The 19,227-nt window shown below is 41.3% G+C and overlaps 1 protein-coding gene across 3 annotated transcripts in view; it reads right to left on the reverse strand.

Moving 5' to 3' along the window:
* fermt2 (FERM domain containing kindlin 2) overlaps window positions 1–19,227 on the reverse strand; it is a 41,065-nt gene that overhangs the window by 12,947 nt on the left and 8,891 nt on the right. For all 3 annotated transcript variants that reach the window (XM_063498953.1, XM_063498952.1, XM_063498954.1), the window contains exons 3-4: window positions 11,387–11,620; window positions 5,262–5,390 (exon numbers count right to left, since the gene is read on the reverse strand). In XM_063498953.1, the coding sequence (XP_063355023.1) occupies window positions 5,262–5,390; window positions 11,387–11,620 (363 nt within the window). The remainder of the gene's footprint in view (window positions 1–5,261; window positions 5,391–11,386; window positions 11,621–19,227) is intronic.

A 19,227-nucleotide genomic window follows, 5' to 3' on the forward strand; every position in this document is an offset into this window, starting at 1 on the left:
TGAAGCATGCAGATAGGATTATAAGCATGTGATTTTAATTCTGAACACAAGTTTATGGCTAAAAACACAAATGTCCTACATATAACTTCCCCGATAACAACCATCTCATATCTGCATACTCAAGCAAGTGATTGGCTATCCTGCAGGCACAGTGAGCAGGCCCCTGAAGTAGCTTTAAGAAAAGTGAGCAATGAGCTAATTGCTAAAAGGGCGCAAAGCCTTTGTCATGAGACTACCCGAATCAGCTGACTTCCTTAGGAGGACCAGTCAGGTGACTCGGTTGCTAGTCCCAAATGCTACAGATGTCATGTGACCTTAACACACCAGCTGTGGGGTGTAGAGAGGAATAAGGAGGCAATGCTGAGGAAGCAGCGCTGAAAAGAAAGGACAGAGGAAGGGGAAAGCTTACCTTTCACAGGTCCGATGTATATTATCTCAGAGGCTAGGATGAAAAGAGAAAGAGTAAGAAAAAGAAAGACAGGAAAATGTAGAGGGAAGGAAGGAAATGGGTAGAAATCAACTCAAGTGGACAGATTTAAGACACAGAAAACTCTACAGGCATAGAAGGAAACAGAGGAAAAAAGACAACAGTTGAGGAATACAAGAATGGGGTATATCTTTGGCATTTCCACAGACACTGCCAACTGCTAGCCTCAGAGTGGATGACTCAGTTTACCCTCTTCGCAGAGGGAGATCGCCCTGGCATGACTAGTGGAGTTCTGCAGTTTCCATCCACCCATTCATAACCATCCAACGCAGCATGACTGATTGAAAACCCAGGCAAGGCGTTGGTCAGAATGACCCAGCCTTGCATGTATAAAGTGCAGCACATTTTTACAAAGTAAAGGCCGTTCGAGGTCTGTCATTCTCAACACTGACAAGACAGACGATTACAAACAGCAGGCATGCCAAGGCGTAGCTGCTCCACTGGGAGCTGCTGAACTGGCATCATGGGCAGCGTCGTGTCTATGTTCGTGTAACAACAACAGCTGAGGATGAGTAACATGGTTTTTCTACCAAAAATGACCAATTACGTGAGGCAGGTCAAACGAGTGTGGAGACATTTCCTAAATAGTAGTTTTAAATATAGAGATTGAGGTTTTGGAAAAAGATTGCCAGTCTACAAGTGGAAATAAATGGTCATGTACCCATTATGGACTTGTTGTTTAGACATCCACCCATTTCATTTGCTTCCGAGATCAGTGTGGAGATCACTGTATAGTACACATAGGCTATTTTGCATGTGTTTAGGTACTCTATAGACACACATTTCTTGTATGTATTTCTTTTACCATTCTCGGCAGTAATAAATCAGTTAAAAAGACATTGAGAAAAAGGCAAAATGATCTGTTTAAAGCTTGAGTATCTCCAAAATAAAATTATGGCTGCTAATGCTAACTTATTATTTTCCTAAATATTCAAACAGACTCAAATATTTCAGAAAAGTGTTAAAATAACTGTCACATGTTCTTATGAATGGTATTATAATCAAATGTGTTGTTTTTTTCAGCTTATTGAGAAAATATAATAATCACATTTAAAAAGGTGGATTGTGAAAAGACTTGAATGGATTAATAAAACTGTTGCATATTAATTTCCTGTAGATTGAATAATTGATTAACTAAGTATTGCAGTACTGCAGTCCTAAATGTGATAAAGGTCGTTCTGTGGTACTGATTGCATCTTTTCAAAGCCTTGTGATTTCTATCAGGAGATCTGGGCCAAGAGGCCAGCCCTTCCTCACAAGGGGACGGAATAACATCTTACAACTTGGCCATGAAATGTACTTTGACTGTAGCATGTGATCTGCGATCTGATGTGTGTGTGTGTGTGCGCTCACATACACAGACACACACACACACACACACTCTCTCTCACACAAGGAGACTGGTGACAGTAAACAGATTCTCCACATTCCTACTGAATTTCTGTTTCTCCTCACCACCTAATACTCTGACCACATTCACCCACTGGGAACAAAATGTATCTAAACCAAAGGCGTAGAGGAGTGTGTAGCACACCCCTTAAAATGTGGTGATGCAACTCTGGGCGTGATTGATGTGTTGGGAAGTAACTGCTTTTTGCAGTTTTCAATCACAATTACGTTTAAATATATGAGTGAATAAATACACCATTCACTCTGATCCACATGTTTGTAATGATACTAGAATTTTAAACTTGATACAAAGTAATGCTCAATAGCAATGTTCCCTCTAATTTTTCACGTGTCTGAGCGAACACACAAACTCCCTGAGCGGTCCCTTGGACCACTGTGAGCGACATCAGACGTGTGCACTGTGGTCGCGCCGGCATCTAATCCATCCAAGTTACATGGTTTATTAAAATAATCAAATTACAGCATTTACATTTATGTTAGACTACTTTTAATTAACCGCTTTAGCCCACTTACAATGAAAATTAAAACAAATCTTGTTCATGACCTGTGTAGTATGTTAACACTATTGGAAGTAAAAATAACTTGAACTCCAATTTTGAAAACACAACTTTATTTATTTATTTATTATTAAGCTCTGACTTGTATTATGAGTATGAGTCTGTGGTCTGGGAGAGAGTCCTGAAACTCTCTGTCTGCAAAATATAGTATATAATGACCAATGTTGGGCAATTAATTATATAGTTACTTCTTCAAAAAAGTAACTGAGTTTTGCAAACAAAGTTTTTTGCAGCTGTTTACCTAAAAATGCAGCCAAGGTGTTTTTTTTAAAACAAACATTTCAAACTATTTACAGAACAATCAGCTATTCTGCATCAAATCTGATGCCACACAAATTATTTGTGCCACTCCAAAAAATAATTTCTGTCCACTATGAGATAAAGGAGAACAACAGCCTGATACCTGCAGGCCTGACAACAGGAGATGTATCACTCTTGTAACACCTGTAACATTCAGCAGTCGCCTCATTGTTCTGACACACACAACAAAACTATTGACTACACTACACACTAACTACACAAGAATTGCGCTAAACGTCGCAAATCTCTCACATGTCAAAACACCGCAGTCACTCCTAAAACTTCCCCCCGTTTTTTAACAACTAGATGCCACGTTGCCATATCATTTTTTGATTGGTCGGCATGGTACTTTTTTGGACGAATGGGAAAGGGAGAGGTGGGTGGAGTTTGTTTTTGCTCACAGGCTTTCGAGCCTTTTTTGCTCACAGACGGAGAGTGCTTTCGAGCGTTTTCCTTAAAACGCCGTTTTTTATCGTTTCTTCCCGCAGTAAATATAAACAGCGTTGGTATTCAGGAAGAAAACCAAACATTGCATATTTTTTTATCACAACTCTGGTTTTACGTGGCCTATCAACACAATTTAAAAACTGGTATAAAGTCCACACTTTTCCCGTCAATTGTTCCGTCTGTCCTGCTCACATCTCCAATGGTTGTACACGTTGTTATGGCTTCACTCCACATCAACCACGCCGCTTTGCTAGCTAAAAGACCGGTGTCGGCACATAAGGACGCTGTCATAGCCTGTCAACGACGTTGATTAGCTGCGTATATACGAATGTGAATCGCATTATTGGCTGGACTATGGGATAAGGTGGCATCGTTCTAATCCCATACGGGAGCAGCCAGTCACTTACTGACTAACACTGCGAAACAGAATTGTTAAAGTTTTAATTTTAATTTCAATTCAGGTTAGATTTTTTTTGTGCGCAATGCAGATTTTCTGTGCGCAGAGACCGTGCCAGCAGTGCGCAATTGCGCACGAGCGCAGCTTAGAGGGAACATTGCTCAATAGCATTCTTAGTACCATGGGAGGAAAATAAAATAAGACGCATGAATCTTTTCTACAAGATAAGAACTAAACAAACAATAACATCAATGTTATTTTATATATTTAAGACTATCTTATATAATTTTAAGCAGTGCAAAATTTGAGGTTGTCTGAGGTAGTACTGTGCATCTGGTGAGTTGGCACCATCTTTTCATTGTTGATCAAATCGTACTGTTAGGGGTAGAGCAACACACTTTTTAGACACAAATAATTGTGTTAGTCTAACACAATTTACACAGCCTATTAATGTCGGGCAGGTACTGATAACGATTCCTGCCTAGTTCCACCATTAGCATCATCATCATTAGCTCCTTAATGATAACTTAACAGCGGGCTAATGTAGCTACCAGGTAAATGCTAATAGTTAAACAGCAAACTTATGTGTCCAGTAGCCTGGTTAATGTTTCTGATAACCGTTTAAAATGTCTTGAAATTCCTTGAAGTGCTGTCCAGTGTTGAACTTACTGTTCATGTGTTCAGCTAGTGAGGGGAGGGGCTGTGTGCCTGCCTATCTGCAGCAGTGCTTTTTGAAGGTCTATGTCAACTAGAGGAGGCAAAGACAGCACTGCCGGGTTGAGTATCTAATCTGAGAGCCATTTTTAGTATCAAATAGTATCTGAGTATCAATTTTTTTGACAACCCTAGATCCAAATCTGTATTTCAGGAGAATTGGTTTTTCACAATGAGTGTTCAGGCTGCTATCCCTGCAACTGGTGAGTCTATATAGTCATTCAGTGCACACTGAGCTGACTCTGCAGAGCAGAAAAGACTAATCACACAAAGAGTCTCATTCACCCTGTCTGATGGTGTTAGCAGTTCTGCTTAATGCTAACTCTGTGACAGCAGTCTGTTTTGTTCTGCTCCTCCCTGCTCAGATGGTTGTAAGTCTCCCATCAGGAGGGAGGAGGGTCAGTATGACTGCACTCCTGTAGCCTGGTTTGGGTTTAAAATGGCAGCGTGACCAACTATGTGTGGAATCTCAGCCATTTTTAGTCCTCCCTGCCAAGGAATTGAGAGCGAGGGCTGTAGATCCCTTGCAGGCCTCAAACTCACACATTCATATTTGGTCACGAGAAGCAGGGCGCACCAAACTAGAGTCATCTTAGTGTTTTGGGTGGGTGTTTTTTTTTTAAATCACAAGTGCATGAAATACAAAAAAGAATCTAAGAAGCTTCATGGGGCCAGCACAACCTGCTATACAACCTGCTGTCCCAGGAAAATAGGAGCAATTGTTTTTCACAACAAAAGAAAGTGAAAATTCTTCCTGATTACCTAAAAACAGATCAGAATCTAAAAAACCAAATGGTTAGGTTTATACAAACTTTCAACTCATGGGTTGGGAATATGAACTCAAAAACACCCTGGCTTTCTTCATCAAGAAAGATTCTTGTTCCTATGTTAACAAACTCAGCTGGAGTTCTTTAGGAAACATTGTTAACGAGCCATAGAAGCAGCTCACCTGATCCAGGTGTTAACATCGGACCCTCCAGTTCCAGATCATCTTCTTCCGTCTCCTCCAACTTTTTCTTCTTCTTTTTGGGATCACGGGGCTTGCGCAGTAGAGATAACTCCTCTGGGTGGCGGATATCTTTTGGGGAGAAACATTAAGAAGGTCCACTCAATGTCACATAAGCATAAACCTCGACTAGCAACAAAGCCAAGTCCATTTGGACACAAAGACAGACAGGCTTGGATGTCATAGAGTCCCCAAAACCATACAGTAATTTGTGTTTTTTAACTATAGGCTTGAAATAAAACCACATGACCTCAATGACTTTAAGCTGTATAGTAGGTGAAAATAGGGACACTAAACCAACCCAAATCTCAAAAAAAGGTGAGAGGCAGATGGGGGGGGGGGGGGGGGATAAAAAAGCAAAGATAAACAGTAGATGCAGACAGCTGTGCACATAAAGGGTGGAATACTGTAAATCCCTTTTCTCAGGGCTCTAACAAATCTTGCTTTAACTTTAATCCCCAGCTGAGACTGAGCAGACATCCTCCATCGCCCTCCTACTCCTCTTCCTTAGACAATTCCTCCAACACACATTAATAACACAATTCAGCCGACATTGGAGAATAGTAAGGTAGCGTTACTTTTACCCCCCTGCCCGCCAAAAACCCTCCCAAAACTCTTCACAACAAACAGGTAATAAAGATGAAAAGAACCAAACTGTAACTGCATGTATGCAAACGGAAGAGAAGTGTGCAAGATCCAACTCGGACAGTAAGACACCCGCCATATTGAATATAATGACTAAAACAGAGCAGTCTTTATTCCCTGGCTTCTCTCTCTTTTCCCTCCTTCCCTTGGGCCTGGAGGCCAGGGAACCATCACTCAGCAGCAGCAGCAATGATGTTTTAGGATGGGCTTGGGGCGGTTCTGATATAGGCGGTGAGACGGCCAGAATGTGTCAGGACTAGAATAGATGGAGCTCGTCTAGAAGCAACGCACATCTGGACCCTCAGCTGGACTTGGTTTTCTCGAGGATTCCATATGAACTGACGAGCACGCAGATACTTGAGAGCAATATTTCATATTTTTATGTAATCAAGTGCATAGCTATCCATTTTCTCATATCTATTGAATCAAATCATTTTTTTTCAAGTAACTGAAGAAGGTGTTGTGGAAAGCACAGGCAGAAGGGTTGAGAGAACGTCTTGGCTTGGTGTGCAAGCTTGTTTGGTTTGTGTAACTAAAGCAAAAGCATTCCAGGAGTTTTAAGAACTACCAGATGGGAGCTCACCCTTTCTCTGCCTCCCTCCTCCCCCATTCTCACTCTGCTGTAGCAGACGAGCACAGTCCCTGTGCCCTTATACAGCCATGTGAGTTCCAGGCCTGCTGCTGCGCTTTAGCCCCCGAGGAGGCAAATATACACAGTAAAGTGTGTATCAAACAGCAAGTAGATGGATAGGACTGTGTCTTTTTGTGAGCCATTGCAGAACCATGTGGCATTTTATTACAACCTAACTCTGTTTAATTGTTATGAGCCTATCATCAACACTGGGAACTTTTCCATATTATAAATATTAGCATGACAAACCCTGGGGGAGATAATGCATCTGATGTAATCGATCTCTATTATTTCAATGAAATGAGTTAACGCCATGTTTTTCAATTGTTTACACTACTTTGAGTTTGGTGTCAAAACCAGACAGTTTTCAAAAAACTTCATTTAATTAAGAACTATAAACATGTACACGTATGCAGCAGTGTATCTGATTTCTGGAAAAATCTGTGGCTGCTTAATAATGTGCAAATTCGTTCCACTAAAATGCTCCGACATCCAGAAAAATTATCTACTCGAGAGATCATTTATGCTGCTCGTAAGCATGATTACATTCTTTAGGTCACTACCCACCACAGTTAGTGGCCATAGGTGGTAGGAATGTAGATTATCTCCATAACTGTTGAAACTACATCAATCACCCTGCTGATCTTCTGCTCAGCTCTTCTCGTACTTGGCAACCAGGCTTCAGCTAAATGCCTCCATTTAAAGAAATACTTCACTCTTAACTCATAGCAGGCAGTACACCCTTTTCTGGCTGACAACCATGGTCTTGGAAATGCCAATTCTCATCCCGGGCAAGTGTTGTAGTTTATTTTTTGCTGACATATTCATACTCCTACGCTCACCACTTTTGGATGGTGTCAGGAGGAGGAAAGAGGAGGAGGAGGGTGATGGTCAGAATGCTTACAAAGGCTTGATGGATTTTCATTAGCAGAAATGACACCTAGACAATAAGATCCCAATCTTCTGTCCTACTGACTTGTGGCAGTAACCAGGCCTGAAGCCAGAGGAAAAGGGTTGACTGGGAGCCAGCAGCGCTTGCGAGATTTACTCTTTGGAACAGATGATTCACTGCAGTGAGTAAGACCAGCCGCAAAAGAATCACAAACATCATCACAGTCTAATTTTACAGCACTAAAGTTTGCCGTATAAACTGATATAGACCTACATGGGCAAAAAATTACAAAGGAATCATCTGGTTCCTGTGTTTCCCTTGCATACTCCTAAATGTTAAGAATAGGTGGTCTAGTTCCCACATATAGACTTTACTTGGGCGGGCTGCCCAGGTATGTTAACAACAGGCCTAGAATATTTGGCGACTCCTTTTTTTTTTTTTTAGTTCTGTTCTTTTTAGCTGCTCACCACCAAGCCGGGCCCTTTGCTTCACATGCTACCAGTCTGGTGCTGTAGCAGTCCTCCATATAAAATAACCTTTCCCAGTGGAAAGGACTACAAGTGGCGAGGATAGTCCGTCAGCTCAGAAGATCTACTGAGAGCTGAAGGGCACTTCAAACCTGCACCTGTAACAGGTGGAGTGGAGAACTGGTTCATGCAGCTCCAAGCCAAGCTCACATGAGTTTCAGAACAGGCTCTGCTGTCACCACACATGGAAGCTAGATGTTGCAGTTGAGTCACAGGTCTAAAGACTCACACACACACACCATTTGCATTATATGTTTTAAGAATTGAGCTGATTACACATAAAGTAATGATAAACTTTTGGTGTTTATATTAAATCAAATCATACTACGAGTTCATTCAGTTCTTAAAATGGCACAAGTCTCTTGTACTATTTTTCACTCTGGCTTTGACAATCTATACCAAACGGCCTTAGTGGCTTGGGAAGAGTGACAGTTCTCTTTCTCTGTCAGACACAAGGCTAAATATGTGCTAAAAGGCAACTCAGAAAGGATAATGATGCACTTACATTTAGGAGATGGAGCTGAGGCCAAACCACAGTACTCCTGTGTTATGACAACAGTTGAGAGCACATTTGGGCCCAGTGAAGCAGGCCACAGGTTGATGGGTCATAACTCTGCTGGACCAAAACGACAGAGCTAAGGTCCATACAAAAATCAGAAAGGTTTCTTGAGGACAAAGTGGTGGGACCAAAAAATTCCAGATGTCTGCTTCAAAGTCACTCTTCATGTGAGGTGCTACTGACAAATTACTCATGAATCTGTTTTGCCAGACATTATTTAATGGCTCACTGTAACATTTCATTACTGGTGCTGCCTATTAGCCATTCCATAGAAAACTCCTCTGTGTTGGTTTTCAAGCACACAGTAGTTTAAAAGAGCTTACACAGTTGCTCTGAGTGCAGCAGCTTGACTCTTGTTAGTCTGAAATGACGCTTTTCTAAGGGAGGCAGCAGATTTGCACCACCTCAGGCTCCAATGTCCCCAGTCATGTGTTAGTCAGTTATGAAGAGTACATTCTGTCTGCTGGCTCACAGAACAAATGGTGTTAGAGTGTGTGTGTGTGTGTGTGTGTGTGTGTGTGTGTGTGTGTGTGTGTGTGTGTGTGGGTGGGTGGGTGTGCTGAATATATATTTAGTCAATATGAGAAACCAGGTTGTGAAGATGGCACAGTGAGCAAAAGGAGGAGCTGGAATTTTGGTGGGGTGCAAAGCAGCTTGCAGGAAAGGCAGCTAACAACAGTACACCCTACTGTGGGATGACATTAGCTGATCCATCAGGATTGGGGAGTGAGTTGGATTTCATGACTTGTCTGAACTTTAATTACACAATATACCGAAGTTATTGGTTGCATCATCAAGCAAATGAAGATTTGACAATTTCCTCTGTTCTCTAAAACTTTAAGCTGAGTATCTTTTGGTGTGAATTGGGCCAGAAAATTGTGACAGCAGTTTTCCCTGTCGCATTGTAGTTGCATTTCTTCACAAAACAGAAGACATTACAAAAAGTGGAAAAAATATAATTTTGGAGAACTCTGAATTGTTTACAGAGTTCAAAATTGTTATCTTTAAACTAATTGTGGAAAATCCCGAATGCCTCTTTTTCCTATCAACTAAGCAGTGCAGGACAGGATGTAAGAGCTGCCAAATGAAATCAGAGGTCAAAACAGGAGTGGAACTCAGTGATTTTTGTGTATTACAGTACATCAGCCTTTTGCTGAGCCCTCTTCTCTTTTCCAGTCTTACCAGATGGAGTGCATCTGTCAAGACCAGGCTGCCTTGGACATGGGAGAAGTATGTAATGACAATGAGAGTGTTATGTTGATTTCTTATGCTGGATGTTCACTGACAGAATTCAATTGCTCGAACGAGACTAAAAACCAGACAAAACATTAGTTTGGAGGAAAGAATAATGTTTGTTAATACTGCAAAGTAAAAGACTGTTGCATGAGGTAGTTGAAAAACTGTTTTCTGTTTCTGTTTTGCAGACTTGCACAAGTAGCCCAATGACTGAAGAACTAAACACGAGAACTAAATCTGGTCTAAAAGCCAAGCTCATCATCACTGGAAAAAAAAAGAAGAATCAAATCTGGTTTCTGTCTTCCACTATCCCTGCTCCTCCCTTTCTGCTGTCTGAAACAAGGGCCAGCTGGACAGGCCTCCACTCTTCCTGTCCCCTCGTATTCACTATGCAGCTCACAGGCAGGCAGGAGAAACTATGCAGAGGAAACTGTCAAATTGAAAGCTGCCCAAATAACAAAAAATGCTTCCAGGTCACTGCAACTGTAAGTCAGCTTAGTAAGCTGTCATACATCTACAGCAAAAGGAAAAAAACACCCCCACTCTCTATTTTTGAAAATAAAATCTTGCAACCTGCAAAGTCAGCTGAAATAAGTTTTTCTAAAATGTATGCTTATGTAAATGTGAATATAACAGATGTCTCTGCCCCGTATTTTCAAAAAAAGCTTCTTTGTATATTTACACTAAATAAAATGCTCTGCAGAAACCAAACTAAAAGCTAAGTCAAGCGATACCAACAGGAGACCCTGTCACTGGAGCCCCTGATCCTACTTGCCGAACACAGTTCAGTGACCAGGACACGACAGGTGTGCTACGGTCCTGCCTAAGGATACACGTGCGTGGGATTTTTTTCAAACCTGCAAACTGTACTGTAGATAGTGACTGAGAGGCAGGGGCAAGGGGCAAGGGTTGAGATCTGAGCTGAAGAAAAGTGGATGTTAGTAGGTCAGGGGTTGTTGGAGTCCAGCATGTGACCTCAGTCATCTTTGGCAGATCAGCAGATATCTATAGTGTGTGCGTGTGACCCTTAGGCATTAGTTACGCCATAGAGGACACTTAAATTAGAACTGATGTTAGATGAAGGAGACTGTGACCAACAGTAGGAGTCATTTCTGTGTACCTTGTTGCACACCTTTGTTTCTGAGACAGATAAATAATCTCTGTTTACGAAACATTATTGTGAGACTGATTGGAGCCCTGGTTCCAAGGACATGACTTTAGATTGGGCTGAAAGTCAGGAGACACCACTTTGGCTCTGTGAGCTTAGACTGTGTTTAATAAACACAACAAATTGCCAGGGATAAAAACAAAGAGGGAGGAAGGGCATGATTAGTTATGTTTGATGTCGAGCATTTTAGACCTTTTCCAAAAATACTATCACCACAGGAAGTTTCCAGTTAAACAGGGTGTGCATAAGTAAACTGCATGCCCCATTCTGCAAGTGAAACAATTTCAAATACATAACTACTTGCGAACAACACCTCATTTCACACTGGCTTCATGACAACTTTTCACATGTTCACTTAAAATAAAACTGTTCATTCTATTCCTCTGAAATGGAGTCGATCGTTCACTCACTGAAAGTTTTGCAGATGTCCGACACGGCCTTGAAGACCCGGTCAGAGAAGTTGACCTTGACTTTCATGTGCTTCATGTTGGGGAGCTGGAGCCGTAGCAGTTTGTGCTGCGGCGTAAAGAGCAGCCTGGCGTCAGCTTGGATTCCGTACTTATCCAATGTCCAGTGGGTTTTTAACAGCCATGTCTTCTTCTTCTCCCACCAGAGAGCATGGTCCGACCAGTCCCTCTTTACATCTAAGAGAAGGCAGAAAAAGATGGAGAAGTTACAGTGATCAATATGTAAACTGAAAAGCTGCAAAGAAAACTAAGCAAAGAACTGAGCATTTATATTGCTGTATTGCTGTATGGTAGAAAACTGTATAACACTCTACTGATAACTAGAGCTGGGCGATAGAACGATAACGATATGTATTGCGAAATAACTTTTTCTCGATAGAAAAATTAAACTATTGCGATAGGCCTCATCTCTCTTGTCCTCTTAAAAAAAAAGAAAGAACAGCCAATCCAAATTAAGTAGCGCAGAGCCGAACCAATCACAGCCGCAGCGTCACGTCACGTGACTTGTTACGTACAGCACAAGTGCCAAGGCGCACATGTGTATTTGTTTTTGCAGCCGGGCTGCCCAGGTAATGAAGGAAATGAGTTTGCCGACTAGAGAAAAATCAACCGAGAGCGTGAGCGAAGGTTACTGAAGAAAAAACAGATGATGGTTTCAATGCCGGAGAGCTTGTCGAACGGAAGGGCCATAGAAGTTCCGTAGTGTGAAGGTATTTCGGCTATTTCAAGTCTGACAAAAAACAGAGTAGCGCGCACTGTAAATTGTGCCAAAAGCAAGTCTGGAAATACAATAAACCGGTGCATGCTCAATCTCTGACTGAAAGCGCTAATTCGTCATTCGGCTTTTGTCAGACTAAAGTCACTGTTAAAACTGTTTGAAAAGCTAAGCTATACAACAAGGAGAGATTGAGAATTTCCTTTTAGTTCTCAGTTTATTTGATATTGACAAAAGTTAGTCAATTTTGTCTGTTCTTCTGTAAAACGAACTAAGATTTATTTTTAGAATTAAAATATTGTTTCTAAGTGGAATTGACAATTTAGTAGTCTGTTTTGTTTGTTCTATTTTGAAACTTAAACGCTTTAGCGGCTGCCTTTTGTGTAGTTTGCAATATTTGCCTTTATTTATCTGAAACTGAAGTTTTATGTTCCTTAAGTACATCTACCCTGTTAAACTTATTATGGGAAATAAATATTTAAATCAAAACAACCTGCAGATTATTTGACATTTTACTTGTGAGCAACGGCACATTTCAATCTTACACATATAGTTATTTGGCTTATATCGTGATATATATCGTTATCGCCTGAAATGAAAAAAACATATCGTGATATGAAAAAATCTTATATCGCCCAGCTCTACTGATAACCCAACCAAGTATATCCCCTCCCAGCTGGAGGTCACACTTGATTGAAAAGGGGCACCGGCACACCGCAGAGACGGTGAAGTCAAAGAGAGAGGAGGGGGGAGAGGACTGAATGTGTGAAAGACGTGGCTGTTTGTGTGACGCTGAGGGAATATCAGGTTCATACCGCCCTCTTTGTTCCAGAGTCACACCGTGATCCCTTTAAAGCAGACGCAAGGCACCCAAAACCCTGCATTGCTTCCAGGCTTTTGCTCTGCAGGGGATCACCAACAATAGCGACTGACCTGTAGTCTCATGGTGTATGTGTCTCACTTCAAGGGGAAGGTGAAAACCACAGGGATTTGAGGGAACTCATAGCATCTGTTTTGCAGATCACCTGGTTCTCGTCTGTATGCGAGCAGCTCAGCAATGTGCTGAAGCTCTATTTGAATTGCAAATCAAAGTGGTGAGTAAAACCGAATATTCACAGACATAGTGGTAGCTCTGTTAAAACCATTGTTCTCATGTATTAATGCGATTCATCAGTGACTGGGATACATTCACAAATTAGCCACGCAAGTTAAGCGGTTAGCTCAAAGGCTCATAACTTTACACGGTGTTTAAAATACCAACCGGCTATTTATGTACCCCACACTGTGCACATGTTCCTTTATGATCAAGTGTAAAATTTAACAGTCTTGTTAGCAGACTGTGATAGTTGAGATGACGTGAATAAGCCTGAAGTTTTTATTTTTTTGACTACTTTCAGATGTCCCCCGAGTAGTGATGTCATTATCCCGACATTATTTCAGGAAGGCGCTTCCCAGATCGGTCTCATTTCCTCCACCCACATACCTCTTCACTGTTTCTCCAGCTTATTCTCAGTCTCACTCTGAGTCTCTCTATGCTCTTACTGAGTCATTGCCCAGACAGAGACGTCAGTTTGCTCAGTCACCGTTTAATCAAATCATTCGATACTGATACTGCGGGGTGAGTGAGGGTGTTTGAAAAAGGTCTGTATGCTCGTCAACAACCTATTGTCAGACAGACGTTTGATATCCGTACAAAGATAAGAAACCACTAGTCAGATCACAGGAATATAGTGCAAATACAATATATTGGCACATCATGATTCAGGTTTCAGTTAGAAAATAAAAAAGCTTAGTAAAGTTTACATATGCAGACTAAGGGAAAGGTTTTTACCACAAAATACCCCTATGAAGCTTCCAATTGTGCTATTTAATCTCAACTAACTCTAATTCAATTAATTATCGAGTGTGTACATTAATGGAAAAAAATAATGTGCTTTCGTCCTCATTAAGGACACCGACCTAGTTTGCATTCAAGGCTGGTAGCACAGGAGAGAATACGTCATCAGCTCGTTACATCTTCTGCTGTTATTACATGAGGAAGGACACAGGTAATAATGCACAAACTGGAGCCATAATGGATTGCAATTACTTTCAAGTACACTGTGAGCAAGCAGCAGTTACACACAGAACAGCGCAAAACCTCACATCCATTTTCCCTTTATAATGTTGATGTTTGCTGATAATTCATTCTATAAATTGAAAAGTACATTAAAGTGAAAGACTGCAAAGATGATCTTGAATGTTTCTCTTTGCCGACCTTCTCTGTCACTCAAACAGTTTGGTGCCACCACGGTGGGCTTTTGTTTCCTTGTGCTGCTGTTGTTTTCCATGACCTTTACATACAGGCATCTATACACACTGTTGACACACTCCTGTGGACTCTGCCTAAAAGCTGAATAAATGGGATTAGTGGGTGAGGAAGTGAAACAACAGATTGTCTCTCCTTAGACCAAGGAAGCAAGACTGCTGAAATGCAAGTAAAGCAAACTGGGCTGAGGAAAGGATTACAAGAGATGGGGAGAACAAGTTTAAGGAAAAGAGTGGCCACCAGCATGTCAATGCAGATGGCATTGTGAAAGCCTAGGGCTCTGTGAATTCTCCTGGGGAGGGGTTGTTTGTCAGGCTGTTGGCTTTTATACTGTTTACTCCAGTGGGCAAACACTTGGTACTTGAGTGAAAACATTCCAGGCTTTCTGAAGCCCTGTGAGAGTTGCTTTAGCAGCATGGGGTCTAGCTGTCATCGAGCAGTTCTGATGCCTCAGCTGTGCAGATAACAACTTCATATGCTACCTTTAGAGAAACTGCTCCCTTAAGTCTTCTACAGCTATTAAAGGCTGAAATAATGAGAGGGAGCACAGAGAGAAAATCTGAAAATAATCCTGAATGTATTTTCATAACTCTGCTCACAGTTTTTCCTCTTTCAACCTTGTAATTTCTGGTGTCTGGGAGCCCTACAGAACAACTAGCATTAACGTTTGGCACTCAGGTCTTCACCACAGACCACATTCTATAGAAATATCCTTATACTCGGCATGCATGACCACCATACAATCTGTGGCAAGACATGAGTGCACGTTTTGGCTGGTCTCAGCTACCCTCAAGAAGCTCTCTACGGCCCCTGCTTCTGTTACTTTGTTGCCTGTTGTCGTCTTCTGCCAAAACCTTCCTGGACACGACTTTACCGTCTCGTTGCTTGTATCATTACGCAGTGGGTCGATGTGTCGTGATTGGATAAGGGCAGCTTGGGCAGGCCTCCATTGGACTCTTAAAGCTGTAACATGGTAACTCAATCCACAGATAGAGGGAGGGCCAATGGAATCTACCAGCTAAAAATGCAGTCTGCCAAGCCTGACGTAATACAGCAGCCAGAGGAATGGGGGGCCTAAGTAATTGGCTGCATTAAATGTGGACCCACAGCCCCTTAACAGAATGATGTGTGTGTTTGTGTGTGTGTGTACAGCTTGAATGACATGGGGAGGGGAAAGAGAATGGGAAAACCATGTTTTATGACCTCTGCAGGATGTGAAAGATGATACAGAGTATGTGTGGGGAGGTGTGGGTATTAGTCTAGGGGAGGGTGGTCTTCTTATGCATGCGCTAACTACATTAGCTCCCTGTGTTATGTGCGTGTTCATGATTTAACAAGCGAAATTAATTCATAAATTGTGCCCAACCGACTTCTTTCCCTATTCGCCACCCTTACTGCCGCAGCTTTCAACCAAGACCACTTCCTCTGCTTTGTGCACCAGATACCACAACCAGAATTACCGGGTTAAAAAAAAGAAAAGAAAAGAAAGAAGAGGACGGATTAATAATGCCATTGTTTTAGGAGGCATTTAGCAAAAAAGACAACAGACAGACAATGCTAAAATTGTACTCTAAAGGGCTTGAACTGCCACTCCCTTCTACATCCTGCCTCTTCATCCATTTTCTTTTAGTCAGCATCGGTGCAGTTTATATTAAGTGACTGTGTGTAGAGGGCCCATCTGTGAGGGGGAGAGGACGGGACAACAGAGAAAAGCATGAGAAAAAGGGAATGAGAGAAAGGTCATGGAAAGGAGGAGTGGAGGAGGATGAGCAGAGGACGGGGAGGAGCTCTGTCTAGGGACACAATGTGAGAGGACAAGTGATAGGAAGCATCAGGAAGAGGAATTTCAAAATGAAGGTCTATCTGTGAAAACACTAAATATACAGAAACATCTTCGATTGTCCTCATGCCTCCAAAAACTAAAACATGTTTGCATCTGTTGCAGAACAATGTCATAAGCTCATAAATAAATCTTATCTGATCAATGGAAATCAATTCTCAATTGGAATATCGCTTCTATATTTCTAAAATGTACAGAATGATGACAAAACAACCAGCAGATCTGCGATCATGTGACCATGTTTTCAGCTAACAGTTATATTTATTTTCTGAATTAATCAGCTAGTCTTTAAAATGTCACAAAGTGTCTCTCTCGGTTTCTTGAAGCTCAACCTGAAATGATGAAACTGCCAATTTTCTTCCATTAACAAACCAATTTACCAACAAATAAGACTGAAAAGAGCAGGAAAAGCACACAAAGGACGGAATTTTAAAAACCTAAATGATCTGAAAATAGCTGATTATTTTTCTATTGATCACTAGATGAACAACCAATTAACTAATTGTTGCAGCTCTACAGTAGATGGGACGCCAACAACAACAACAAAAAAACCACACAAGTCATTCTTAGATGTGGTCTCTGTGGACTCAGTGACTCATGGCCTCTCTTTATTGGGTTTCAACCAGCACAGTGACAGTCAGCTGTTGCCTAAAGCAAAATCCAGGCTCATTTCTAGCTTCACTGATGGAGATGATTTAAGAGAAGACATGGTTACAGCTCTAGACTATTTCTTGTGTTAGCAAAGCACAAAATGATTGTGGCTATCACAACAAATCTGTTAGCTGTCAGTGATATCCAAAGCCACGCAGTGCAAGATTGTATCTTTTTTTTTTGGTTTTTTTTTTAAAGCTGCTGATAAAAATTAGCTCGGTCATGCCGTTTCCTTGGTGACTTCTGGCTGACACCACGGGGAAGTGGTGCAGGGTGACAATTTGTTTTCATACACAACAAAGACACAGTGCAGCAGGTTTGTCAGCCTTATATCTCACACACACACCCACACTTTCTCCTCCTGTGCAAAGAAAAAGTCCTTCTAAATATATTCCACATCTAAAGCAGGGTGAAGGTTGGTATTGACAAGCAAAGATACAACCAACAACTGCAATGCACTAAAATAGAGTTACAGCAAATGGCTTTTAGGTTCTTTGTAGCTCGTGCAGTCACGCTGGATAGCATCAACATCAGATAGCCAACATGTGCACAACAGGTTAAAAAGAGAGGTGATGACAGTATCTGTATGCAGGGCATCAGACAAAGTCACGGTGGATTGTATTTAAAGATCAAAGCGATACAATGAATTCAGCAGCTTGTGTTAAAGACAATGTATGGAGTTGTAAATAGTGTCACTACACATCAGAAGACAGCCACGCGATGCACATGTTCCATGTGATACACAACTAAGAAAAGTGTAAAGTTAATAAGACAAACATGCAGTGTTAATCCCTTTGCTATTCACTAAGCAATACCGTTAAAACTGCAGTGCTTTCCATTGACAGGCTAAGTTAAATTAGCTGAGATTACTTCAGCCTCTTGTTACGTAACACAGAATTCTTCCAATACCTCAAACATGCCATTTATCAAAGGAAAGAAATATGCAATACACACAGTGCCCAAAAACCATTTAAGTGCATTCTGATGTATTTTGGAATTTATTAATCCCCCCAACACACACACACCCAGCCTAGAAGACTCCTATTTACACAAAAACACTTGAAACTATACCATTACTGACGTCATCTTCATGACGGTTTCACCACACCTTTAAAGGTCTTTAGTCTTTTGTCTTCCCACCTACATCACATGCTACGAACTACATCTTTTCAAGCATAAACAGGCCCTCTGGGTTTTCACATTAGGCTGGTATATACTTGAACGCTTGTGCACAAGGTACAGATGTAATCTGGTTGGTTGGTTGTTTGGTCAACACCCTTTTAATTCAACCAAAATCGCTAGACAATAACAAGTTTTACTTTAAAAAGGAGGAAAATGACCACAACAGTGGCCTTTAAGAACTGGTCTGTAATCACCGAAGGAAAAAGATCTACCTTGCATTTTCATGGCTGCTAGCTTTATTAAGGTTTACATTTACTGAACTCTTTTTTATAGTTGGCTTAAAGTTTAATTGGCAGTGACTCTGTCAAAAAGAACAGTATGCTAACTTGTCTCTGTTAGCATGTTTTACCAGTGTTGGTGCAGAACACTTTGGACTTTCCATCTATCCGTGGAAACTTACCCCACTTAGGGTCGTGGGTGTGAACACATAATAATACTTTTATAATGAAACAGCCACAGATTCATGAGCCCCAGCAATTGTCAGCAGCAGCTACAGCCAGACCAAGCTGGTCTCTCCTGCAAACAGGAAACCGGCCGCGTCTGTTGTTATATTTTCAGTTTAAAATAACAAGTTCAAATAAGATTTCAGATACAATTTCAGCCAAGATGGGTTTTTTGCTTCAGTTAACCTTTGATTATATATAGACATGAATAGCACACCCAAGTAGTTACTCCTACTGTACTTCTTTGAAGCACACTGCCTGCAGCGCGTGTGAACCATTGCACTTTCTATAGAAAAGTCCCCACAGTCACATAAAATTGGCAGGCATCACGGTCAGGTCTACTGATGGGAAGGATGGTGGTTCAATACCTGGCTTCTCCAACCTTCAAGTTGAAGAATCTTTGGGCGATATTGAGCCATGAATTGCCTCCAATGAAATAAAAATTCGTGAATGTTAAGCAGCAATTATACTATCTGTGTCTTTAAGACCTTGAGGATCAACTCAGGTCCCAGAGACATAAATTTTGTCATTGGAGAGTCCTTGCGGATGTCTGTGTGCCTGCCTGTTTTCTGTGACCACACCAACTCGTCCATGTAGAATTTACATTAGAATATACAAACTATGCATGCGCCCCAGGCAGTGGTC

Source organism: Pelmatolapia mariae, linkage group LG16_19 (assembly GCF_036321145.2).
Source record: "Pelmatolapia mariae isolate MD_Pm_ZW linkage group LG16_19, Pm_UMD_F_2, whole genome shotgun sequence".
NCBI lineage: Eukaryota > Metazoa > Chordata > Actinopteri > Cichliformes > Cichlidae > Pelmatolapia > Pelmatolapia mariae.